The sequence below is a fragment of the Prorops nasuta genome, unplaced genomic scaffold (genome assembly GCF_024137725.1).
Source record: "Prorops nasuta isolate Cenicafe-Biocafe unplaced genomic scaffold, Cenicafe_Pnas_1.2 PNAS00011, whole genome shotgun sequence".
Classification (NCBI taxonomy): Eukaryota; Metazoa; Arthropoda; class Insecta; order Hymenoptera; family Bethylidae; genus Prorops; species Prorops nasuta.
Genome location: NW_027116808.1, coordinates 1,783,566 through 1,809,602, shown reverse-complemented (window position 1 = coordinate 1,809,602; position 26,037 = coordinate 1,783,566). Strand labels below are relative to the sequence as shown.

Sequence of the window (26,037 nt, the reverse complement as noted above, 5' to 3'; positions counted from 1 at the left end):
ATGTTTCCAGGAATCCTGGATAAATTTCTGGGAATTTGTTGGAATACTATTGGACAGTTTCGAAGGAGGATTATTGGTAGCTGTATTATATACATCAGTGGTGGGGTGAATTTGGTTGAAACGGGGAGTTCGATGAAACGACGTTGGGATTTAGGCACGATATGTCCAAAGGCTATATCGTATTTCGTGGCTGGTCCGAGAGCCCTGAAAACGACGCGAACCGCAATTACCTATGCCTTGGACACGCTCCAATCGCACCACGCACTCTCTCCCCAACTACCTTTCGCTTCGGTCGGACCAAAACCCTGCTTGTTTACATTAAATCTCATCAGCCACCAACGATTCCCATCCATTCGTGTCTCGTCTCGGCGAGAACACCCCAAATCACACCGACGACCATAAATATACACACCACTTGGAATTTCAATCCTCCGGTACAATCACCCCCACCCCTTTCTCTCTCTCCCTCTCTCGCTATAATTGAAATCCGATGAAAACTCGATGATGAATAATGATAAAAATATCGTTTTGTGACTTGGTCTTTGCGTGACGGTAAATCTATCGGATTTGTTTGTTCAATGACGATGTTAGTGATTTGATTAATGGAGGATCTAAAATAGTAAATTGGGACCTGATTAATCTCGTGGATTTGGATAACTGATTGTGGATGAGTTCGATGTAAATTTGTATAATGAAGAGAATTTGGGCGGAAGAGAGATGTTTAACGCTTGACGATTCGTATACCACAGAGAAGTCAACGATCTATGAAACGTTGTTATATGGGCCAAATTAGCGGGAGAATACGATATGAGCTTGTGTGCGTTTGTGTGTGTACGTGTGTGTGTGCGTGTGCCTACGGTGAATGTACGCAACTAAACCGACCTATTCTCATCCTTCCAATAATAGATTAAACGTTTAGTCCGATTCGACTAGCCCGCTAAGTAAGCGAGAGCCGCCCAGTTTACATTCTAAATCGCTGGAATTCCATCTCAAATTCATCCCTCTGCTACCCCTCCTCCCTAAATATCCACGGTCCACAATTCTATCAAACCAATTCAAAAACTCTTCGTTATCCTCCAATCGTCTACACGTGTTTAGAGCTACTCCCAGAAAAATTTCTTACGAGAAAACCTTTTCGAGTGACGTACAATGATGTGGAACAGGTTTTAGCATTTTGTGATCGAGGTGGAAATAAGAGATATATTTTTTATGCGTGCTTTTACGGTCGTTACAAGGATGAGGTTTTAAGGGTTGCTGAAGAAATTAGGATCATTGTCAGAATTTTTTTATAAATTAATTGGTTGCTTATAAAATATGCGAACAGTCATACCATGCCATTTTGTTTGGAAATATTTTTAATATATTTTACTATGTTCGCAGTATTCACAGTAAATTAATAAATTAATTTATTGAAAATGTTTTCAGTCTTCAGTGGCTGCATAAATGCACAAGAAATAAATGTTTCTTTTTTTGTTTAAATTACAAAGTACTGAAAACTGTTTCAAATCAGTTATTTTTTAGTGGAAGACTCTCTTCAGCAAGCTCTAGTTATCCAAGAAAATTCAAGTACAAGAAGATGGTATACGAAATTATGATCGAAAAATAATCATGAAATTGTCAATCGTGATTTGAATAATATAATGATTCATTGATAAATGTGATCAGAAATATTTTTGATTTAACGAGTGAGACAATCGGGCGATGTTTAGTTTAGACAGTTTTTAGAGCTGGTTCATTTGTTTATGCGCGTGAGCGCGTATCTGGTAGTGTAATTAGCGAGCAACGCATGTGCACACGAGTGAAAGAGAAGTTGTCATCTGTCAGCCAGTGATGAAAATAAGGGGTGAGGAGGGTGAAGGAGTATAGTAATCAGAGGATATTTTCTCACTTTGGGACACGCAGACAAGTCTAAGAAAGTTTTCAGCCGAGAGGTCAATGACCTCTTGCAATTCTCGTCTTTCTCTCTCTCAAAGTTGATTATCGTCTTTCAAACTTTCTCTCCTTTTACACTCCCTCTCTCATTTTTTGTCATTATCACCTTCCTCTACTAGAAAACGAATCGTCCGATATCAGTGACATCCTCATCAGGAATTTCGAACACAACGCGTCATCGATCAGACAATTTTCGGTTCCGCACCATGTTTCCTGTATTTTTTACCCATCTTGCGATAAATCCCCAATCATCCCCTTAGACGTTTCGTAGTTGAGCAACGCTGTAAGTTTCATGCCTAACGCGTCTTTGCCAGCGTAAGTAGGTGAACCGCACTTTTAACTGACGTCCTTGTGACAGTGTCACGCTTTCTTTTCCCCCATTCGCATGTTTTTCTTTTAAATAGCGCAAGTCGAAAGTTTTGTCAAACCTACGTCTTTCGCGAGGCTCACTCGACGTTTTCGCAACATCGCGTAGTATACAAATACGTAGATTGAATAAATGTGGACAAATGGGTGGGAGAGCGTTTACGTGGAGCTTTATCGAGGAATGAATTAGCCATTAGGCGATATTTCGCAGCTGCGAGTTGTTCAATATGCGAGACTCGATTACCGGGAAGCAGCGAGAACAGAGCGAGCGTCGAATGGAAAACGAGGCTGGAGATTTCGCGAATCGTCCAGACTCAAACTCGAAGATGTAAACAATCGAGTGGTAGGGCGTGTTAAGTTTGCTGGATCGAATGCTCCAATAATAAAAGGCTCGTTGATTGAAATACTCGCCGCGTTGGCGCTGTGTGAGTCAGATCAGCAAGAATGCGCAGATGCCCGGGAGCCTGTGTCACCCGTAACACTCCACACGACGCTCGGAGAGTTGGCGCGAAAAAAATGTAAACAAAGCTTTATTTTGCTCCCCCAGTCCCCTCAAACTGTTTTTAAACGAATTTCTTCAACTTCTTCGTTCAGAATTACTGGAAACGGATACAATCAACGTACTTCTTTGCACTGAATTCGTTTCTACGAATCTTATTGTATACACACTGCGACAAATTCCATTTGATCCAAATGACTATTCTTTTGAATACTGCTGGTTAAATATGAACTTAATGTCGATGAATCCATGTCGAATGGATTGTGATTGATCAGATTAAAACGAAGCAAACTATCACTATTAAAGTAAACATACATATTCGAATAGAAGTTTTTTCTCACTACCCAAAAGTAAACACAGAACCAAACAAACCCAAAATCGTGTTCTTTCCTCTCGAGAGAATAAACAAGGTTTGGAATTCCATAAAACGAGTATATTCCATCGCAATAACTAGCATTTTCCCAACGAATCGATCGAAGATGATTATAACCCAAGCCTGTCTTTTGTTCCAGAGTGCTCGTTCGGCAAGCAGATTCGCGAATTGGGTTCAACCTGGTTTGCGGACTTGGGTCCGCCCTTCGGAGTCATGTACTGCATCAAATGCGAGTGCATTCCGGTACGTATCCAGATCCAGATTCTTAACCATTATACGTCCCAGGAACGTCCCTGGAACATCCATCCGACATTCTCTCGTTTTTCGAGCGGAAAACAATTTTTAATTAATCGCTCTGTGCGCGCTATGCTATTACGGAGGCGAAACACATGCGAGCAGCGTTGTCGATGCTGAAATATTCTGGTTTATCGAAAGGATCGTGAAAGCGACAACGTGCCTCCTTATCGATTTTGCTAACTTAATGGCTTTTTATAATCGGATTTAATGGTTCTATATGTGGGCCAGTCATGTCGTACGGATTGCCAAGTATCAATTACCGGGACCCAGCGTTTCACCGGCCACTATAATCAGCCGCGAATTATCGTCGATTGCGACATTTTATTATCGCATCGGCAAATATCAACACGAGTCGTTTCCGCTTTACTCCACCACGGGGAAATTATCCCGATGATCACTCGACGATTTTCGTGTTTGGCGAAGAATCCTCGGGCTGCTCGTTGTTTTTTCTTGCGCCCTCGAGGAGGGGGTCGCCGACGTTGGTGTCGACTGTCGCGTTCGGACAGTCGGAGTCGAGTTTGATGCGTGCACAGGTAGGTGGATGCACGCGTGATTCACGCGACGTCTTTTCCTTCCCCGCGCTTGTGGACCGACCTATCAATAGATGCTCATACTCGTAGCGGAGGGACTGTAATTCCTTCCAACTCTAAAAATAAATCTCTCCCGTAAGTTCTCTTGTCTCGACTACCCCCCCCCTCCCCCCCCCCCCCCAATCCTCTTCTTTTCTAACGTACAACTCCGGTTCCTCCAATTTCGCAGGAAAAGTAATTACTCGGGTAAAATTTCCAATTTTCTCGTGAAAAATTCGAGCGACGATTTAACGAAGCGGATAATATTGGTAAACGATCCTCCTGAGGGCAGGCCGGTGGGTGGACCGGAAGTGGAGAGTGGCTCGCTAACGCGTTATTGTCGTGATGCGCGTGATTCATCCGACCGGACGTTACAGCGATGCTCTTGCGGAAGTGAGAAAAAACAGGTGCAGAATGGAATAATAAATTTAATTATTGTTATTGTTATTTATTGGCTCGTCGATTTTACTACTTTATGTCAGGAGTTTGTATTTGTATTTCTTAATTGTTGCACGGGGAACGCTCGTAGATTTTTTTTATCTGAAGAGACTATGAAGTGTGTAATTAAGTATCCATTGAGTGCTGTATAATGGAATAATTTTTAATTCATTTGTTTTCCTTTTCTGTATTCGTTAGTGGACGTGATTCGATGGAACTGGGGTATTCATAGTGTGACTTTTATGCGTGGATTAATTACTTTCTAATTAAAATGTTTCCACACTTGGTATTATTTTGAATCTCTTAGCTGTGCTACAAGTTTTACAAAATTCGGCACGGTTTATGTCGAAGAGTTTGTTACAGATAAATATAAGACTAATTGGATGCTGTCATTCAGTAATTTTCGTGTAGTAATTAATCGATATTATCAGAAAGAAAAAAATGCACGTTACAATATATACAAGGGATTATATATATATATATATATATACGTAAACACAATTACTCGAGCTGTATTTTTTCACTCACATTATTACAATTGCAACTAAAATGATTACACGAAAAAATCGTTCAATCAATATCCTAAAATTTATAAATCAAATTGCAATGATCAGAATATATTCGTTTAATAAAAGCAAAGAATATTTAATTAATGGATCTTATTATTAGAAAGAAAAAAAATGCAAGATACACTATAAGGGATTGTACGCAAGCGCAATTACTCGAGGTGTATTTTTTCACTCTCATTATCATAATTCCAGCTGTGATTGTTATCTATGCAAAACTAAGCCATATCAAGCAGAGTAGTGTGGACCAGTAAGCACTGTTTGTATAATTATTCTAATTACAGTAATCGCAGCTATTACTTTTTTTCCAGTCATCGTTCACCATCATATCCACGAATAGAATTTATCGCCGATGGATTCTCGTGGATTCATCAGTCGAGACTCATTGCAGCAGCTTCCTTTTTTATTTTTATACTGTATTTATATATTTGATAAAACCAAAAAATGTTTCTCTACTTCAAAGAGAGAAAAATTCGACTCTTGCATGGATTATTCCCTCTTGGGAATTATTTGTCGAATCTTCGTTTCGGGATAATGCTGTGTATATATATATAGTTTCTCGATTGATCGGAGGTGATTTCTTTTTTCCTCAGGATTATGCGGTCTCGTACGGGTGGGCCCGTAAGTCCCGATTCTTAATAGGACGACGAGTGGAATTTATTTAACGCGCTTGAAAGAGGGAGAGAGAAAAATTTTCGGTGAATTTTCAAAACTGCCCAGAGCTCGATGCCAGAGATATACTCAGGATAGTCCTTGCCTATTCCCGGCTCCCCTTATCCATTTGGCGATCGAAATTTTGCCGCGCGATATCCGGATTGGCCGCTTATCCCCTCAAAATACTCCATTTCTCAGAATCCTCTTCGTTAGCGAGCCCAGCGTTAACGGAAGTTGTAATTTTTTTTGCTTATTTTCACCTTTCTTCTAAGAATCGAAGAGATTTTTTTCGTTTTTGCAATTTTTCACTGGTGAGATGAAAAATGAAAATTTTTGCTTTGGAGAAAATGCAATTTTCACGCTTCGATTTTTCTCAGACTATATTGTTTATGTTTTCTTCTTTTAATATATATGTAAATGTAACGTTTTCTTGGTTTAGTTGTACAATGTTAAAGTTTTAGTTTGAAGAATAAAAAATTATTATCGTTAAGGGAATTGCAATTTTTTAATTTTCTTTTACGAGGAAATCAGTGTGATATTTCGTTGGCGCCAATGGGATATTATTTATCCTTTTTTAATTTAGATTTAAAAAGTAATATTATTTCAGTTCCATGTGCAGAGTGTGCAATTCTTGAATGAAAAAATAAAGAAATTAATTTTAAGAAAATTGCACTCTTTCATATTTTTTACTTTGCAAAAGAATAAAAAACCTTACCAAAATGCAACCTAAAAATATAAAAACATCTGGACGAAAAACTAGGAAAATCCCTACTTGAATTGACCACTTAGAGCTCAGTCCCGGTGAAAAACGTGAAAATGATGTGAAAAAGGCAAAGAGTGAGCCGTAGATTTAATGATTTACGACTAGGAATGTAACGAGAATCATCATTGGCACAATGTATATAATAAATGACTTTTTTGCAATGGATACATCAGTCGCTAATCGCTCAGCGATAAATTATCAAAGGCGCGTAAATCCGACGCGCCGAGCGTCGTTAGCGAAGCTGAAATGGACGTTAAAAACCAAAGAAAACGCATTTTCCCGCCTTTTTTTCCGAACGCGAGAATCGACCGTATTCGCTCGGCGTTTCGTCATCATCGTCGGGGACTCTTTTACAACTGTCCATTTGAATTTCAAAAGCTGAGTCGAGAGGCGCGACTGTCGTGTGGAAAAAAAAATGGAAAATAAAAAAGTCGGACGACTAATGACGATTGGATCATTGTATCACCCGATCATTCAAGGGAGATGCGTCGGTTGTGCTTTTTTAATTAATATTGATCGGCGATAAGCGGCAAAAGGAGTCGATTCATCGATCAATCGTAAATAGACTCGTTGACGTCTCCTTATTCAACAAATTACTATCGTTTATTTATGGCGATGTTTATATATATATATATAGAGGCTCCTTATTATATATAGATTGCTCTTGGAAAAATAGAGGAAGATGCAAATTATCGCCTCGATTGATAAGGAACACAATAATAATAACAATAACAACAAAGAAAAATACAAAAACATTTATTTATTCCACTACAATTAACATTGAGATTTTCTTTTCAGGTTCAGAAGAAACGGAGGATAGTGGCGAGGGTCCAGTGCAGAAATATAAAGAACGAGTGTCCGAAATTGAGCTGCGAAGATCCTGTGCTGCTACCGGGAAGGTGTTGCAAATCCTGCAGGGGTGACTTTGGTAAATTTCTCGAGAGATTCCATATCGAATCTCGATAGTCCCGCAAAACGCAACCTCCATTTTCCATCCTAGAACGCTGCCACTGCCTCGCCAGCAAACTGCGCGAGATCTTTATAGAATAATAATAACAATAACCGTCAACTATTTATTAACCTTGCCAACCGCATGTGGAACGTCATTGATGAAACCCCTCCCGAGTATTTTGCTCGCTCGCTTGGATTTGTAAGTAAAATGTGCGACTCAAGTTTCTTCTATGGTAATTCTGTTATTGCGATCTCGAGACGCACTCTGTACGTGTCCCTCCAATTACGTCTCATTCTTCTTCTTCTTCTTCTTCTTCGTCGTCGCTTCCCTCTTCTACCAATATTTTCCCTCGTCTCGTTTCAAATTTAAACACGTTCGTGTGACAACCTTTTCTTCTTTTTCTTGTTTATTGTTGTAATTTTGCAATATTAATCGTGTGAATTCCTTTCGGAGCTTCCAAAGGTATCAGGGAAATTTGGCTGGTAGTATACAGTCTGCTGGTTCTAAAGGGCTATTTTTAGCTTCTGGAGAGGAGAATAAAAAGATGAAGTTAGTATTCGGTGGATTATCCCCCTTGATCTGACCGAGTTGGTGGATGGAGAGGAACTGGTTCCCAAGTTCGCACACGATTCGACTTGCTTTTCTCTCGGCTATTCTTAATCCTGAGTAACGAGCTGTGCTTAGCTAAAGCGCCGCCGAGATCCTATGGACGCCACCGAATACTCCGTTTTCACCATAAAACTCAACGGTCTAAATTTTGTTGCGAAATTTTGGGAGAAAATAGGATCAATTTTGGTTGATTTTCCCAATCTGCTTTGCTTCGAATTTTCCGTAAAAGGAAAATTCATTTTCTTGATGATTTTCACTTTTCCATTTTCCGATTTTCTTTTGGTCTCATGGAATTTTCTTAGGAAATTCCATCATTGATTGTTTTTCTTTAAACTTTTTTAAGACTCTTTGTTTATTTTCTCGTAATCTAATTGTCCCTTTCATTGCAAAAAAATTAGGAGACAACAGTATCAATTTCGATCTATCCTTCCAATCCGCCACGCTTCGAAATTTCCACGAAAAGAAAATCTCTTTCTCCTCGTAAAAAAACCTTCAGTTTTTTCACCTTAATTGCAATTACGCAATTTATTTTCAATCCGAAGCACGAGATTTTCTTAGCAAAACTCCATATCGCGAGTTGTTTTTCCCATGGAGGATTTTACGATTGGTTGGTCACGACGTAATCCGGTCTTCCTTTCTGTCGCAAGTAAAACAGCGACCTGCGAGCCCCGTCGATTGGACTGTCACATCGATTCTCATCTAAAGAGACCGTAGACGAGACCCATTGTGCCTTGTCCTTTCTCGCGATAGTCCACTCTCGTTCGCCATCGTTATCCAATGAGCTATGCTCGAAAAATCCCACGCTAGAATTACACACTGATATATCTCAACTTTTTTTTTCTTACAACTCAAGTTACTCCCCCTCTCTCAGGATTCCAGTCTGTCCTTCTCTATCACTGTAGAATAATTCCCTTAAAGTTATGCCGGGTGTATAAAATTTTACTGCAAAATTAATTTTTTTCACCACTTTATAATATTATACCTGTTAACACGAAAAAATAAGAGATTTCTAAATAATCTTCAGAAACCTGATACCAAAATTTGTACATTGATGTAACAATTTTCATTATGAAATTAAATGATAGAAAGAGAGAGAGAGAGAGAGAGAGAGAGAGAGAGAGAGAGAGAGAGAGGGATATGGGGTTGAATTAGCAGTGGCAATCAAGCGTTTATTGGGTGATCGATGAGGAGGAAGAAGTAGATTCGTGATAAAGCTTGGAAAAATCTGTTGTATTACGGTTGATAATCCGGAGAATAGAACAGCTTGAGGGGGGTTGAGGGGGTAGAGAAGAGGGGAGAGAAAGATTTGCTGACGAACGCAGATCTCGGCCGGCGTAACGGGGAAGGGTGACGATTTAGCGCTCTGGCGCCAGCTATATTACAGCGTGGCGTCACTTCGATTAAGACTCGCAATCTAAATGTAAATATTAGCATAAGTAATGAACGACCATAACGCGCCAGACGCGAGAAACCAGAAAAGCCCATCCATCCATCCAGATTGACTCGAATCTCCCTCCGGCATCCGGTCGCCTTCCGTTCCCAAAATAAATTCAAAGCGTCTCGCTCGATCGCCACATAAAAGAGGCTTTTCTTGCAATTTTCCAAGGAAAAGCTGGAAAATGATTTTTCCAAGTGGAAAATCGCGGAAAATGGGCTTTTCCTAGAATCGTCGTGAAAATTAACTAGAATCATGAAAACGAATTTTCCTACGAGAAATTGCAGATAAGACGCTTTTCTTATCACTGTGAAAATTTGCAGAAAATGAGGTTTTCCACCAAACAATTCATAAATTTATTTGCTTAATTTGTTGAATAACGGCGAGACTCTGGAGAAAGGAGTAGCTGGTCCGTGCGATTGAGAGAAAAAGAGTCTGGAGAGCTGGGTTAATTAACGCGTGCTGGACCGGTGAGCCATAAACGCTAAGTACAAAGTAGCGGCAAGCGGCGGCGCCAGACGATTCTTTCACGGCGAACGGTGATTCTTTATGGCTGCGAACGATTCCACGCGTTTCAATGGGATTCGCGCCTCTGTTTCCATCTCTGTCTCCCATTTCACCTCTATCCCTTTCAGACCGACGGAATTCGTTCCCCGTCTCCTTCATTTCCTTTTAGACGCCGCCACCACCGTCATTTATAATCGATTCGGCTTCCCGATCCCCGGCTTTGCATCTCATTTGCTCGCTGCTTTTACCTCTGAAAATACTTGGCAATTTATCTCTCTCTTGCTCATTCTTATAAAAACTTTTCTTTATTCTTCTAGGTCCAGACATTGTGCAGGATCTCCCGGTGCAGTTGACTTCCGAGGAGGAGGAACGAAGCCTCAAACGTAAGCACTTGAGAATGTTAAAATGAAGTCGAGTTGTGAATTTAACGCACACGTGTACACATTGTTATTCCTAGTTAATTTTTAACCTTGCCGTGTGCGCGGAGAAAGCGAGTTTGATCGCTGTAAACGTCCTACGAACGTCCATGGAACATCCGTCTCTCGAAAAGTGCAAAGAAAGCAGGCAAACGACCCGTGTCTCTCGTGATCGAGATGAACGAGTGTTGTTGGAGCAAGAGCAACTTTATAATTATGGTTTATTTTGGATGTTTAGATTTCGGGACGTTGCTGACGGGACGCACTTGGCAGAACCAGCGGCGGGACGACTACCTGGCAAGCTACAACGTTGCTTACGACTACGTTGCAACGGGTCGTTTCACGTTTCATCGGAAGAACTTGTATTACTCCTTCTATCTTTCTTCGGGGACGCCGAGGCCGAAGCATGTTCAGTTCGTGGATGGTGGTGGGAGTATCCTGGAGGAACAGACCCTCGAGGCTGTCGGAGGATTGTACCAGAACGCTACGGGAAAGCTTTGCGGAGTGTGGCGGAGGGTCCCGAGGGACTACCGGAAATTGCTGAGGGAGGAGCGACTGCACGTGACCTTGTCTTGGGGTCCACAGTCTTATTTGACTGGACAACTGTCCCGGTACCGAGCCTTGGCCACGGAACAGTTCTCAGCGCTGATGGAACCAGTGTCCTTGAGCTCGGTTTCCGGTGGAGGTGCTACAGCCATCGTATCAGCGTCCTCAGCATCAGCACCTTCCATCCACGTGGCTCTCGTCTTCAACGGAGTCTTCCTCCCTACGGATGTTAGCGACGTACCTCTGGTAGTCCAATTGGAGCACCTGGAGAAGGACTACGTGGTCCTGCGCGAAGAGATCTACGTGCGGAAGCCATCGGACGAGTTGAACTTTGCAGAGGTCAGGAGCGCCATTTCCGGTGCAGATTTGCGTCTTCTGGCGAGAGGAAAATTGTCCATCAGTCTTATATCCTCGAGAGATCCGTTGGGGCTGAGATTAGTAGGGTCGGTAGGGCCCAGAGCCACCTGTGATCTGTACCAGACTCTTCTCACTCCTGAAGGCCCCTCGGTGTCTTCCGGTTTGGCCTGGGCGTTCTTGGACCGAGCGGGAGCACTTAGGTACGGTGTGCAACTGGTTGGACTGGAGGAGGAGAGTCCTCTGGTGACTCTGGTGGACGATGGTGGCAAACGGAGAACGGAACTGGAGGACCTGACGCCGTCACTTCTGGGTGAAGTGGCGAACGGTTCCTTGGACAGGCCAGGTCCAAGGTTACTGGAACCACTCTTCAATGGAGAACTCTCGGTAGTTGCAGCGTCCCACGTTGGTACCGTTCTCAGAGGACGTCTTCAACAGCGACCAGTGGCAGACGCCAAAGACAGTCCTGCACCGGTTCTCCTACGAAGACCAGGAGTAGATCCGGTTCATCCCGGTCCCGTAGGCTTGGTCTGGATCGCCATAGACCTAGACTGCGCTCTCCATTACGAACTAGAGATGACCGGCTTCCCAGAAGCCATCGACCAAGACCGTTCCTTCCACTTGTACCTAGAGACCATGCCATTACTGGTTCAAGGTGCTCCGGTAGCCCGAAGACTTCTCGAGGAGTTCAACGGATACTCCCTCGAAGGCTCGGTCACTGGCCTCTCACCCGTGGAACTCTACAGGATCGAATCCGGCATCGGATTCCTCGAGGTCACCGACAAGAACGACAACCGCCTGTTGAAGGCCCCTTTCAAGGCCAGGGCGCCCTTGAGTTGCCTCCCCCACTACGCCGACAACGACGTGGCATCCGTAGTCGCCTACAATCTTCAGCCTCCTCAATCCGAGCTCGAAACAGGCGCCTGCTTCCACGGGACCAGATTCTACGAGGACGGGACGCAGTGGACCTCGTCCTCCGACCCCTGCTCCATGTGCCACTGCCATCGAGGACTGGCCAAATGCGACCCTGTACCTTGTCCGAACTTGCCGTGCGCTCCTGCTAAACGCATCAAACCCGGACCTAAACAATGTTGTCCAATCTGCGCAGGTAAACCTCCCCCCTCTTCATGGTCTCTCTCTCTCTCTCTCTCTCTCTCAGAAACTCGCGAGCGTATTACCAGTACGAATACAGCCATCGAGATAGCAAATGCCAATAGGAACGGACACTGTGGTCTATCTGGTAGCGCAGCGTTCTTGAAGAGCTTGTGTAACGTTGTGTACCGAGCGATACTCGACGGCCACGTGGCTCGGGCTCGCTTAAGCGTGCAAGCAGAGATTGGAATCTTGCTTTGATGGACTTTCGAATGATACGATAGATCTTTGATAAGCTTTTTTCTCTCAACCTACTCTTTTTCTTCAACAGTGGGCATAAATTCGACCTCCACCAGCAACGTGACTAGAGGCTGCACCCTCGCCGGACAATTCCACCTCGCAGGCTCCTCCTGGCATCCTTACTTACCTCCCTCCGGATTCGATACTTGTGCTGTCTGCACGTGCGACGTGAGTCTCTCTAGCTCCACACTGGCGAACCTTTGTTAATACACAGTGTGTCCAATTCTTTCTGGACATTTCGGCTAAATTCACTGTTTATTTATTTTCCTAAAATTGTTTATAATACGACAAAGTTGAAATGTTTAAGAATCAATTTGGCACAAGGTTCAAGGTGATAATTCGTGGATGGATGAATAGTTTTTTTTATCTGAGAAGCTTTCAACGTTCCATTGGACCGATTCCAAAGATCGATCAATGAAATATCGTGATAACTGTTTTTTCTGATTTTGATGCACGGGCAAAATTTAATAATCCAAATGTTACTCGTAGGCAATGACACTGGAGGTGAAATGTCCGCGCGTGCAGTGTCCAGCGTTGGAATGCGAGGAATGCGAGGCGTTCAGGCCTGACAAGAAGGCGTGTTGTCGTCAGTGCCCGCTGCCAAATAGCGCCGTGACGCCGAAGCCGACGCCGACGCCGTCAGCCAGCGACGCCATGCGTCTACCACGTGACCAAGCAGCCACATCCACCCGCCGCACTCCCGAGGAGATCCTGGCCAATGGCGGATGCAAATATCCCTATAGCGAGCCCTACGAAAATGGCGCCGAATGGCATCCTAGGATCCACTCGCATGGAGAAATGAAGTGTGTCAAGTGCAGATGCAAGGTGATCATTTTTAGGATCCTTCAATTTTCCTGACCCTGGACCCACAGAGAGATCTCAATTTTCCTACGAATCATTTTTTATCATTTTTGATAGCCACTGCGACCTCTAGAATCAACTAATGTATTCAATGACCTTGAATTGTTTTTTATTTACAAATATTCTTTATTTTGATTTCTACAGTATTTGCGATCGTTACCAAAGATATATTTACTAACAATGAATGGTACAGAGTAGTGATAAAGTTGTTTTTTGGAATTTAATAATTGTACAATAACCGAGATGCAAGAGTAACGTCCGATGGAAAAATTGGTAAATTTTCGTAAAAACACGTTTTTTGTTCCTGGGAAAGCGTTGCGCGAACACGGCAAATCGCCTCGTTCCATTTTCATCGCGATTGATGGACCCTTTCGGTGTCCAGTTGGAGCGTTCGTACGATTCCGGTTAAAGGTTTTCTCCTTAAAGGTCGATGGTCGTGCTTGGAAATCGCAACGACTCAGCGAAATGAGACTCGGTGTAACGAGCGACTCGCTGAAAGGCACGAGTCGAGCGAGTCCATTTTGCTGGCTCATCAATCGTTTCCGATCCTTTCAATCTCAACATTTAACATATTCCATTTTACGTTAATTTTCGCTCCAGTCGTTGCTCGCTCGATCGATCACAACAGTTTCCCACACAATCGCCGTTTCAATTCTCCCTCATTGAACTCGTCGAACGAGCGGAGGATCGGTCGCCGGGGCAAGTAGCACGACTTGGTTCCCCGAATGAATTATTTAACTGCTCGAATCGAATCGCCAGTCTCGTTGATTATTTGCACGCGAACGAACCGGTAAATCCAATTACACGCTTCTTACCCCCCCCCCCCCCTCCCCTTTCCCTCTTCTTGTTCGAAAAATGTTCCTAATTGAATTTACCACTCCCCCCCCCCGCCCTATTTCTGCATGGTTACTTTTATAAATTAAATTTTCGTTGGAGAACCTCGCAAAGAACGCGCGATTGCTGTAATATTAATGAAGCAACCACCAAGTTATTGCGAAAATACCATCTTTGCGAATACCTAAGTTTACGAGTAGATATTAGTCATGCTTGATCAGACGAAATTACCTACGGTCGGTACGTAACCTAACCTCAAAAACAAAGATGTCATCCTTCCACGGGACGAAAAGTTCTTGCAGCTTCGATAAACGAAAACCAATTGACAAACCGGAAGTTCTTCGTCACCACCAACTAAACTCTCGCGAAGATACAGTGCCACAGGTTCTTAACGGTATTTCGCACTCTTTGGAAACTTCGAGGCGTGCAATAACGCACGCGAATTCCTCGCCGTCGAGCCATCAGCAAAATACCACCATGATTCGTGCGTCGTTTGCCAGCAATCTGAAAAATTCCTCGAATTTCCCTCGTCGAACCAAGAAACATACATTTGTTAATTATAACTAACCACAGCGATAGTTTAATCACTTAGGAATAGAATTTACAGCAGTATTTCAATAATCGTCCACCAATCGAGCAATCGAACTAAAACGCCATTTTTTTCCACAGAACGGGGACATTCGTTGCGACCGGAAACGCTGTCCACGATCTCTATGCGCGTCGATAGCGCAGCAGATGAAGAGGGGGGAGTACGTGGCCGAGGTTGACGATTGTTGCACGGCGCAATGCAGGAGGGCGCGCCGTCATCATCGCAACAACAATCATCATCCGGCGATGGTGCCCAGACACTCGGTGACGCCGCGCGAGCTCAGCTGAGCAGCGCCGCAACGATCGGTCTGGTTCATGGATTAACCACCGCCAAACGTACGCGCCATCTACTTCCGGGCCCGAGCAGCCTCGCCACGATCGGCAAAACGGCATACGCGACTTCCGCTGGAGAAACGGCGGAAACCATCAGCGACCGATATTCCCTCAACGTCCACCAAGCGCCAGTCTTTATTCGCCGGTGCAACAGCGACCTTTTAGAGAGAGAGAGAGAGAGAGAGAGAGAGAGAGATGCTGAAGAGGAACATACGATTCGAGACTCGGACGAGAAAAGAAAGCGAGTCGTTCGTCGATTTACAAACGGAAATGTTTGGTCGTGTTGAGCAGCGACTTCCGGGTATGGCATTGAAAGCGCCGGTTAAACCTTGGAGCATGAGGATGAAAGCGCTTTTCATTAAACAATTGGCTCTCATCAGGGAATGGTAATCGAGCGGATGCTGTTCTGCCGGCGTATAGCGTTTGAGGGAAAGAGAGATCCCAGGAAGAGAGCAGCTCGCGACGGTGTCAACCCTTAATCTCCCTCTTATCTCCCCAGAAACCTCATCAAGTTACCCAGCAACCAAAGAAGACTGAAGAACCTCCAATGGCGGCATCAGTTATCATTACGCGATTGCTTAATTTACTAATAACTTTGCCTCTTAAATTTATTTTTATTATTAATATTATTATTGTGTGTTACTCTATTATTATTATTAGTATTGCTACTACTATGGTAATTATTAATATTATTATATCAATTGCAACGATTTCATTTAATCGATACTGTCCGTATAGCCATATTATCACTGTCGTATTATCGTTATCGCCATAATCGTTTATTATTAATTTAGAGCTAATACGAGTCTTATCAAAAATTAACTGGTAACTCGAAGATTGTCAGAGCTTCTCTTTCTTGCGCTTCTTTCTTTAGTAAAAATGTTCTCTCTCTCTCTCTCTCTCTCTCTTGCTTTCCCTCAAACGTATTTATTGTTAGGAATATTGTTATCGAGTTTCTCGCTAACGACTCGTTCGTGCCAACGAAATTCGTTTCGTTCGTTGTTTGATAGTATTAGACTGGAGTTAATATTGTTAAATTGTAGTATTTTAGGGCGGTCCAAATTTACAACCGAACCTCGTCGCAAACCACACTTACGTGCCGCTGGTTCCAAGTTACACGTTTCACGTTGAACCAGTAGCGTAGTATGCACGAGGTATGTTCGCGATGAAGTTCGATTGCAAATCTGTGGAACCGACTTTACATTTTTTTCGCGAAAAGCGCCTATGCGTGTAGAGACTGGATTTTTTCTTATAGCGATCTTGCAGTTCGCTTCCTGAAATCCAATTTACCGAATGAATTTGTTTGTAAGGTACGAGTGTTTCTTTGTACGTAGCTCACGCGACACCCATTTAATGCGTTTGTCTATATAGTCTTATCGTCGTCCTCACAAAGTGATTTTTGGCAGTCGAAAAGAAGAATTTCTAAATATTTATGGTAAACCATAATCGATTTGGCTCGTTTGTAAAATATATAAGCTTAAAGCTAACGTAAGTCTATGCAAATCGACGAATTATATTTATTGTCGCAAAAAATCAATCAAAAATAAAACATTTTATCCATCGATAAAAATAAGAGGAAAAAAGGATAAAGAGAAAGAGAGAGAGAGAGAGAGAGAGAGAGAGAGAGAGAGAGAGAGAGAGAGAGAGAGATTTTTGACGGATGAGAATAAAATAGAAAAGAGGGATCTCCTCCGTCGATATAAAAGGGACAAGGAATTTCTATAATCGGTAAGAAGAGTAATAAGAACATCTCTCCAAGAAAAAATAATAAATACGCGAATGGATTGTTTCTAGACCGCTGAAAATTAGCGTAGACGGTACAAAACGCGGCCATGTGACATTGGTCCACGCGCATTTTCATTGTCTAGTCTAAAAGTTTGTTTCGGAAAGATTCCACAGCGAATCTACGTCGGTAAAACAGAGCCCGGAAGACGAGAGAAGAGGAGGAAGCGCTGTAAAGTTTACACGAATCGCGGCAGCTGGCAGGCCTGGTTGCTCTCGAAATGGAATATTCGACGATTAAATAAATAAGACGCTCGGAGTCTGGTGATTACATAAATTGAATCTATTGGTAAACACCGGAGATAAACAGAAATGTACACTGTGTTATATCGTCGTTGTACAATGTTTTTCTTAGTAGTTTGTGCTCTCACCGGTTCCGTCCCGAGTTTTTGTTTACCTCTGCTATTCTTTTCTTTCTATCTTGCGAATTCTCTCTCTACCCCCCTCCCCCCTCACGTCCATCCTTTTCACTCCTCTTTCTCTTCAATGAAAAGGCGTTGATCCGCTGTTTACCGTTTGTGTGCCTTACCGGCTGCTACTAGTTTACTCCAATTGTTTATAGTTACTTTTACGCAGTCAAGGACACGGGGAGAAGTCGATTGCCGAATATATTTTGTACATAAAGCGTAATATTATAGATTTAAGACTATAGCGAAACTAATAATTATTGTATCTCTACTATACATTTACTTTTATTATTTTAATTATAATTTTAATTATAATTATTAATATTATTATTTATACTTTAACGCTGCATCGATCCAACGAGGCTCGATGCTGCATATTAATCAATATTATTGATTTATCAATCAACCGATCAATATAGTTTTATTATTTGATTATTATTATTATTACTTTACGAACACCTTGTCTATATTTCTCACGATTATTCATAGCTTTACTCCACTAAGTACGCGTCGACTTTTGTCGACTGCCTCGCCTTTGCAGTTCGAGTAAACAGAAATTATATTTTCAGTATATTCTTTCACGAACAACTGCAACGACCGCGTTTTCTTTCTCGTCCCGCAAACTTCAAGAATTTTGCTACCAATGAACAAACACTACCGAATCGATGAAAAATCAGTCTAAAAAATTCCATAGAGAATCATACGAGCATCATAAAGAAAGTGTACGTCGACTTTGGTATTTCCAACGAGTAAACGAGAAAGCCAACATTTTCTTGTACATTGTTTGTACTTCTGGGCGTTCAATGAGTGAGGCAATCACGAGTCAAGACTGTTCCTTGTAAAAAAATAACAAAAAACTGTTTTATTTTTGTAATATAAATATTATACATATACAATTTTCTCACACAAGCGTATTAAACAATCAGAGCAATTTACAGCTTAGATTTTGACGAGTTTCTCAGTCCATCGTCCAAAGCTCGAAAAATCGAGCCTATTCGTTTTCCACTTGCATTGACTCCCAAGAGTCCTATTCGCAGGACTTTGCCATTCGTGGGTCCCAAACCGCCACTAATCTCTACTTTGTATCTGCAAAATTCATTAAAATTTCAAAGACACGTGCTTGACAAGAATGCAAAATAAAATAAAAAAACTTTGAAACTAGAAAATATACTTTTTCATAGCGTATTCACACACGAGTTTGCCATCGACTCCTGGTGGTAGCTCTATAGATACGAGGCCGTTGAGTTGGTATTCAGAATTTTTAACGAAACACTGGAGACCACGAAGAGCGAGGCCTCTTTTGAGGATTTTGCCAGCCGTTTTGTGCCTCGACCAGGAAGCCTCCAGACCTTCCTCGGCGATCCTCGCCAAGGCTTCGCGGAGTCCATACACCAAGGTCGCACTGATCGTGTGATGATACGTTCTGGGCTTGTCGAAACAACCCCAGTACTCACCCAACAACGTCATATCCCAATAAAACACTGGAACTGTCGTCTTTCTGCTGAAAATTTTTCTCCTGAAACGTTCACGAAGAGTCACCATTAAAAAAACTATTAATTTAATTTTAAAATGTTAATTGTCCGAAACTGATAAGAATCTCGTTCGGTCGATAAATTTGCGATTCAAAGCGAGTTTCCCGACACTCGCGGTTTCGATCAAATAGAAATTCGCTGTGTAACCGGATGATTCAGAAGGCGAAGGGGGGGGGGGGGGTGAAGAGAGTCACGGCGATGAACTCACGAATTCTATTGATATTCCATGTCGGACGGCTGAATAATCGAATGTGGTTTTTCCCGGTTCGCTGTGTTGAATTGGATAGAGGAAAAAATAAAGAAATACAGAGTTTCTTATACTACATATATATTATATCTACGTACTCGGCCAACAAGCTGAAGGAAATCGGCGAGAGTCCTGGTGGAGCTCCAAGGACTTTCTGGCTGCCAGTATAAACAACGTCTATACTCCAGTCATCCATGAAGAACGGCTCAGAACCAATGGTAACCACAGTGTCCACGATTAATAGCCCTCCGTATCTGATAACAAGTAGCAAATTCCCCTTAATCTTCTGGCAAACACGATTGTTGACAAAGCCAATAGCCAAGCAAGCTAAATCAACTAAATCATGCAGATAACATCGATCTAATTCAATCCAATTGCAGGTTCGTCGAAATTCATAAGAAAAAAAAAATTACTGTATAAATTAATTAAATAGATTTACCGCAGGAAGTCTTTCATTTTGTTTACAACCAATCATTATTCATTGAGATATTGAGAAAAATAATGATAGTAAATGTTTCTTTGCAATATTTCCAATTAAATATTTATATAAATAATACTGTAATCACGTTTGTAGATTTGATCGAATCTCTTTTTAAATTCAATTATTTTTTTAAGTCAAGTTCAATTAACGATAATGGGAATATGCGTTTTTTGGATTAACACAATTGTTTCTCTCAGTAATATATATATATATACATACTTGTGGACCATGTCCCCAAAGCCTTCCAGAGGTTGCCTCATTCCAGTGGAGGACTCTCCATGCACCATGAATACAACGTCTGGTTTATGTTCCTTCAGCGATTCCTCCAGTTGTCTCAAATCAATCGGAATTCCCGGCTCGCTGCGAATGCTGCGGACCTAGGATCGTTTCAATAAGAGAGATCCCGTTGAGCGAAATTTTCATTCATCGGGAGTGATTTTCAGTGACTCACCGTAACTCCGGCGAGTCTGCTGGCCATGTTTATCGCCCTCTCGCCCCAGAAACCGTTCACGACGATAAGGATCGTCTCACCGGCTTCCAAAATGTTTCCCAAGGACGCCTCCATCGCGCCATGACCTGACGCACTCACAGCCAGAGTGAGCCTGTTCCTCGTTTGAAATATGTACTGAATGCCCAACTTGATCTCGTCCATAAGCTGCGCCAAATTATATTCTCTTATCGTTATCTATATAGACTTATATATAAACTCGTAGCCTGATGATAATTAACGTTCGATCATATATCTATATGTTACAGAAGATTTTTATAACTAGTTATTTTTTTATTGTAATATTTGTTCTTTCAAAAACATGCCTTTTGTTTTGTGAAAGTTTTTGTATGTTCTATACCTGAATAGTTTCCGCATGAAGGTGACCTAAGAGCTGATTACCCAGCGACTTTAAAACACGATTGGAACAATTGCTCGGTCCTGGACCTGTCAAAGTTTTCGTTGGCACTGTGAGAGGCTTCAAGAGTTGCGTTGGTGCTTTCACGGTAATTTCGTATTTGGAACCTTTCTTGTAAGCCATTTTTGATTTAACTGATTTTCACCGAGTGCTCGATATTAAACGACCTTATCTCTTGCCAACGAGGCTCGCAGAGTTGAAGCGTTCACTGATGATTTTACGTAAACAGTGGAATCGTTACAAGTTCTTTCGTCAGTCTTATCTAAACTTGTATACTCCGTCCAGCGAGAGAGCATCGCCAATTTTTATCATCAGTTTTGGTACTTCCACGCGCAGGCCACCTCTGATTGGTCGCACAGTAGCTAAGTATATTTGTACAAGCTTGACTATTGGCGGACCAAAGCCCGGTTCCACGAGCCTTATTTAAACTGGATTAAGTTAATTATGCTATATTCTATGTGACACAAAATATAGCAAAATTAACTTACTCAAGTTTATACAAGGTTTGTGGAACCGGGCCTGTAGGAGAATTGGTACGGAACACTCTGTTTACCAACACACGAGGCACCGAGGCTCTCGCTAGGCAAAGTATACCACGAAAACGTAGGGAGTTTCGTTTCTTCGAAATTATAAGAAACTCAGGAATAAAACATTCGAGAGCCAAGCTCGAGCTTGAATTGAACGATAGAATCAAAACAATTCTATTCCAATAATGTTACAGCGAAATTGAGATGAAGAGTTTCCAAGAAGCCCATTGTGATTCTCCAGTCCATCGATGTCTCGTCTCTTTTGTGTTTACTCTGTGTATCTTAGCGGTTTATCAACACGCGCACACACCACCGTGCATGCGTAAAACGGAGAGTCAATCATTGGCACACGCATATATACGAGTAACACGCTGGATCACAACTGGCTTTTATCCCACGCCTCCTATAAGCGAGTGTTTACTGGCGCATATGATTCATTGCGACAGGCACGATCGCGATAAGCAACGCTAAATTGTTGCACGCTATATTTCACAATTCTTTCCCTAATCGAACTTCAAATTTATTTACCAAAACTATACTTTATATTTATTTCAGCGTGTCTATCAATTTTTGTTTTCTCTTTCAGCCTTTCCTCGATAGCTCTGTTCCGCCGAGTCATGAAATTGTCTCGAATTACGAAGCGTCGAGTGTATAACGATGGAATTAAGACGGGGCATAATAATTCAGCATTATCTGCCGGGACTTGACTGGACTCGTCTTCATTGGATGGAATTGATAGTGAACTTTAAGCGGAATTAATAGCTTGATTACATGGTGTTCCGAGTAATAATAGAATATAGAGGAGGATGAACGATGTGTTTTGTTTTGTGCTTATAAGAATATGGGAATAATAACAGTTATTTTAGAATTATAATATTGGGGAGAAATAGTGATTCGCAAGAGTAAAGAAAATTTGGTTTCACCAAGCGGTATGATAATTGGCCGTTATTGATATTACATGATTTTATTGGTTGGTTGCTTATCGATGGTTTTGTCAAAGGTATAGGAATACCTTAATGGCTTTATTTCGAGTGTGGCTTACAATATATTTACACGTGCTCCCCCGTGTACGGTAGTACGAAGAGCGGTACTTAATTCTCGAATAACGTAATAGCCAGTACAAGAAACAGGAACACATTCCAGCGTTGAGCACACCTGCGAAGGAATTCTCACGGCATTCCGAGTGAGCAGGAATAAAATATACGAGTCGATTTATTTTGCTGTTTAAGGATAAAAACATCATTTATTCCCACTTGCAGGGACCACCCGCTGCAATCAAAAGTGATTACCGTATTTTGACGCGGTCGCCATTTTTCTTTCATTCTAACCTCACTCTATCCTCACCACGTATATTTATCTAAACATTTTCTTGCTTCTAATTTTTTATATCTAATAAGTCCCAGTTTTTTCTATAATATTTGTAAGAAAAACAGATTGAAGAGAAACATTGAATGTCACGTAAGATTCTAATTTCATGACATTGCGCATGGATGAGTCCAAGGTTTGTTTCCGGTTTGTAAGTTAGGGGCAGTTTTTTGGTGGACGAAAATAAAAGGAAAACGCGTGCTGGAAATTCGGAGGAGGGTGAGGGTTGGAGGGAGACATTTAAAAATTGAGCCGCGCGTGTAAAGATGCCGCACGCGCGCGCGTCTTTCAAGTTCGAGTGCTGCTGCCGGCAAAAAGAGTCTCGAGTGGAGGGAGAGGAAGGGGGAAGGGAGAATTTCCCCGACACCAACCAAAATACGGATAACGGAGGATCAGGTTCCTTGTAGAGCCTCTCGTGTACCCTGTCCCCGCTCCCCTCTCCAATTCATTACCTCCCCTCCCCCTCCCTGTGAACACGCACCGAAAAGAGCGCCAGCTGCCATTTCCATCCAGCTTACACACGCACTAACCCGAATTTGCAGCTCGGCTATTATTATAAGTGAAACACGGTCGAAATTAAATGTTTGGGCTTAAGTGAGAATTTTTGCGATAGTTAAAATTGAAAAGGTAAGGGAGCCCCCGAGCCCTGCCCACCAATTATTTCCCCTACTACGCGGGGGCAAAGCCGACCGGAAGTTGTCGTGTTCCTCCGGTTCACGCGCGCTGCGAATTAGGATTTAGCAAACGAAAAAGAGAAGGAAAAGGATAATTGTATAGGTCGTGCAGGAGCGAGAGAGGCCGTCGAATTATTTCTTATCAGTGTGCGGAGGATTCATTGGTGTTAGTTCGGTAACCGGACTCCTAAAGCGTGACTGGGCCGCACTCTTTCCCTTATCCCCCCCTCCAATTTCTCCCTCTCCCTCTACGCGTTTTTTACGCGAAGAGTGGCAGGTGTGTTTGGTTGTGTGCGAGCTTTCGTAGCAGACGGCGTGCCAGAGTTAAACAATGGATGGCCGGTCGTTGGGTTTTAAGGCGATCGAGGTAACCGAAGGTATCCAAATGTTCATGTTGACCGGCCGAACAAATCCAGACTGGACTCGTTCGTTCCTTCGTCCCCCTCTCCTGTTCCTCATTTCCAGCATATTTTTAAGTACTCTTATGACTTAGAATATTTCCTTCCTCCAATTTCTCTCCCGCTAGATTTCTACAAAGTTCGAGGATTTTCGCAGATTTCGGATTATCGGAAGCTGGTCAGTTACATTAAACATATATATATATATATACATACAGAGATTCTTGGCGGACTGATTGGAGGAGACGGGGGCTCCGCTCCCCATTGGATCTTGCGACGTTCCCCTCTCTTCCCCTCTGGATCTTGAGTCGCCGTGACTGCCCCCTGGTGTGTTCGCTCTCAGTACTCGTCGGACCGCGGCGACGGACGCTTTGTCTTTCACGTCACTCCAGCGAAACTTCCATACGACTTTTCAAACAGTTACAGTTCCATTCAAATCGTGTCTCCTTTGGATTTATCGGACGAGACAGCCTCGGCCATTCTCGCCCTGGCCAAACTTCACCGTTACATCAGCAATTGGTGGAATGCCGTGGATTTTCCAGTCAGAAAACGTAAGTGCCAATTCTGGGTGGTCGTTGAAGAGAGGAGAAACGAATCGCTTACCGACCGAGCATCTTCTCCGATCCTTTCCTCGTGTCATTGATCGATCGTCCGTGCTAGAAAAGGATAAAAACGTACCGCCAAGTGGAATTCTCCTTGTTTTGTGACAATATCTGGAAAGGAGAGAGTGATTCGGAGAGTCGAGTATTGTTGAATTTCTAACCAAATATTTCGGCTTTATCGCTCGTTTTTATTGCAACCTCTTGGCCCTATCCATTCCTTCTCTTTCTAATTCTCTCGGCTACCCGATCGTTTTCTCTCACTTGCTCTTTCTCTCTCTCCATTCCATTTCATTCCTGGGTCGACCGGTCTCCGAAGGGGGCGTGCTTGCCCGCATATCCAACAATGAACCAACGCGAAACTGTCTAATGTAAGCACGAGGACAAACCAAATTCTCTCTCTCTCTCTCTCTCTTGCCTTCTTTAACCCTCTTTTTGTGTTTGTGCGCAAATTGTGTACCTCCTCGGTGTGTTTACTGCGCTTTTTCTGCCTTTTCGGAAGCTGGCATTCAAGTAAAAGCCGTGGAAGGGACCATCCTTCCAAGAAGTTATACGGTGGTTAGCAGCGTACGTAAGAGCCAGTCTCGATTTGAAATGTCTTCCTATTAGCATACATTATCGTATCTTTGAGATGCGCGCTCTTACCTGGAACAAGTCACTCGACATGTTTTGCTCAGTTTGAAAATAGTTTGAGCGATAACCGTTTGTCAAACGCAAAATCAAGTAACCTCACCATTACTTGCAACGTTCAAGGTCAGTTTTTCCCCAGATGCCAACCAAATAAGTCTATTAAATTTGTACAATTACACTTAATCGTTCAAGCATACTTTCTACTACTTTTACGAATGAAATAGTAAATGATTATTCGGTATAATCCTTCGAATAGTTTATTCAGCAACAAAGTGCGGTAAATTCAGACATACAGAAGAATTTTCATGAAATCTCAAATGGATCGATAAGATCAATTTTATAGATTTGTCGAGTACCATAACTGACATTTCAAGAGTATATTTATGTTTGTGGGAAATGCGAGAATAATCGCGGTTGGTAAGCGTATTTATAAACAACCGTCCAGTTTGGAAATGGATGACGGTGTAATGTTGAATTTCTTTTTCCATTCGGATAGACATGTACGTATAGTAGTAAAGTATTTTCGGTATTCCCGTTGGGAGAAGAAAGGGGAACCACAGGAGCCCTTCGTTGTTCGTTACTCTTGGATCATTTCCAAGGAAGTTGTGCGGTGAAATTCGTGCTTATCTATAGCTGCGCCCTCGCATACCGGAAATCATATTTCAGCCACTGAAATGGTCAATTTGTCTGATACATCTCTTTCGTTCTCATGCACTTATTCTACTGTACAAGAAACTCGACCGACTCACTATTTCTATCAAAAATTCGACAAAAGCGATAGTCATTTTTTTGTCCACTCGATAATTCAAAAACGAAATACTTGGCGTTATCCTGTATCAATATTATGATATTGGTAGGTGGAAATCAGTGTGATTCTTATCACGGTATGGCATATGATGATACATTGATACAAATATTTATGTAATCTCGAGCGATTCAAGGTTATTTCGTTGTTGGACGATCCGAGCTTTCTCTACGCGCGAAGGTTTTTATCTGGACGTGTGTACAAGAGGGTCGTTGTGTAGTGTGTGTGTTTGTTAACCTGGCAAAACAAAAGAGGAATTTGTTCGCGGAATCTGTTGAAAGTGGAGCTGTCGATGTCCTCGTCCAAGTTTCGTGAAACGCGATTGGCTCTCAGGTTTCTGTCCACACAAATCAGCAACGAGGTCTCCCCTTTTTTCTCGGTATTCCACCAAAATAGAGTCG

At 42.4% G+C, this 26,037-nt stretch overlaps 3 protein-coding genes across 5 annotated transcripts in view; 2 read left to right on the top strand and 1 right to left on the bottom strand.

Moving 5' to 3' along the window:
- Positions 1-18,292, top strand: part of sog (short gastrulation) — a 35,663-nt gene extending 17,371 nt beyond the window's left edge. The window contains exons 2-8 of the mRNA XM_066733741.1: positions 3,310-3,413; positions 7,256-7,385; positions 10,278-10,343; positions 10,615-12,384; positions 12,700-12,836; positions 13,158-13,493; positions 15,033-18,292. Of these exons, the coding sequence (XP_066589838.1) occupies positions 3,310-3,413; positions 7,256-7,385; positions 10,278-10,343; positions 10,615-12,384; positions 12,700-12,836; positions 13,158-13,493; positions 15,033-15,239 (2,750 nt within the window). The 3' untranslated portion in view covers positions 15,240-18,292. The remainder of the gene's footprint in view (positions 1-3,309; positions 3,414-7,255; positions 7,386-10,277; positions 10,344-10,614; positions 12,385-12,699; positions 12,837-13,157; positions 13,494-15,032) is intronic.
- Positions 18,293-18,303: 11 nt separating this feature from the next.
- Positions 18,304-21,084, bottom strand: Agxt (Alanine-glyoxylate aminotransferase). Of its 2 annotated transcripts, none has more exons than XM_066733742.1 (6): positions 20,582-21,084; positions 20,185-20,388; positions 19,953-20,110; positions 19,351-19,506; positions 18,645-18,989; positions 18,304-18,559 (listed from the first exon to the last, which is right to left on the bottom strand). In XM_066733742.1, the coding sequence occupies exons 1-6, from the start codon at positions 20,759-20,761 to the stop codon at positions 18,406-18,408; spliced, it is 1,197 nt and encodes a 398-aa protein (XP_066589839.1). In that variant the 5' UTR covers positions 20,762-21,084; the 3' UTR covers positions 18,304-18,405. The 2 variants fall into 2 exon arrangements, with proteins under 2 accessions (XP_066589839.1, XP_066589840.1); XM_066733743.1 differs by having other exon boundaries at positions 20,185-20,476; positions 20,582-20,720.
- Positions 21,085-23,965: 2,881 nt separating this feature from the next.
- Positions 23,966-26,037, top strand: part of LOC136777544 (rho guanine nucleotide exchange factor 10) — a 44,512-nt gene continuing 42,440 nt past the window's right edge. Inside the window, exon 1 of one of the 2 annotated variants that reach the window (XM_066733913.1) lies at positions 23,966-24,153. The gene's annotated coding sequence lies outside the window, so the exon portion shown is untranslated. Of the gene's footprint in view, positions 24,154-24,781; positions 24,955-26,037 lie in introns of those variants that run through there. The other variant, XM_066733914.1, reaches the window with a different exon arrangement.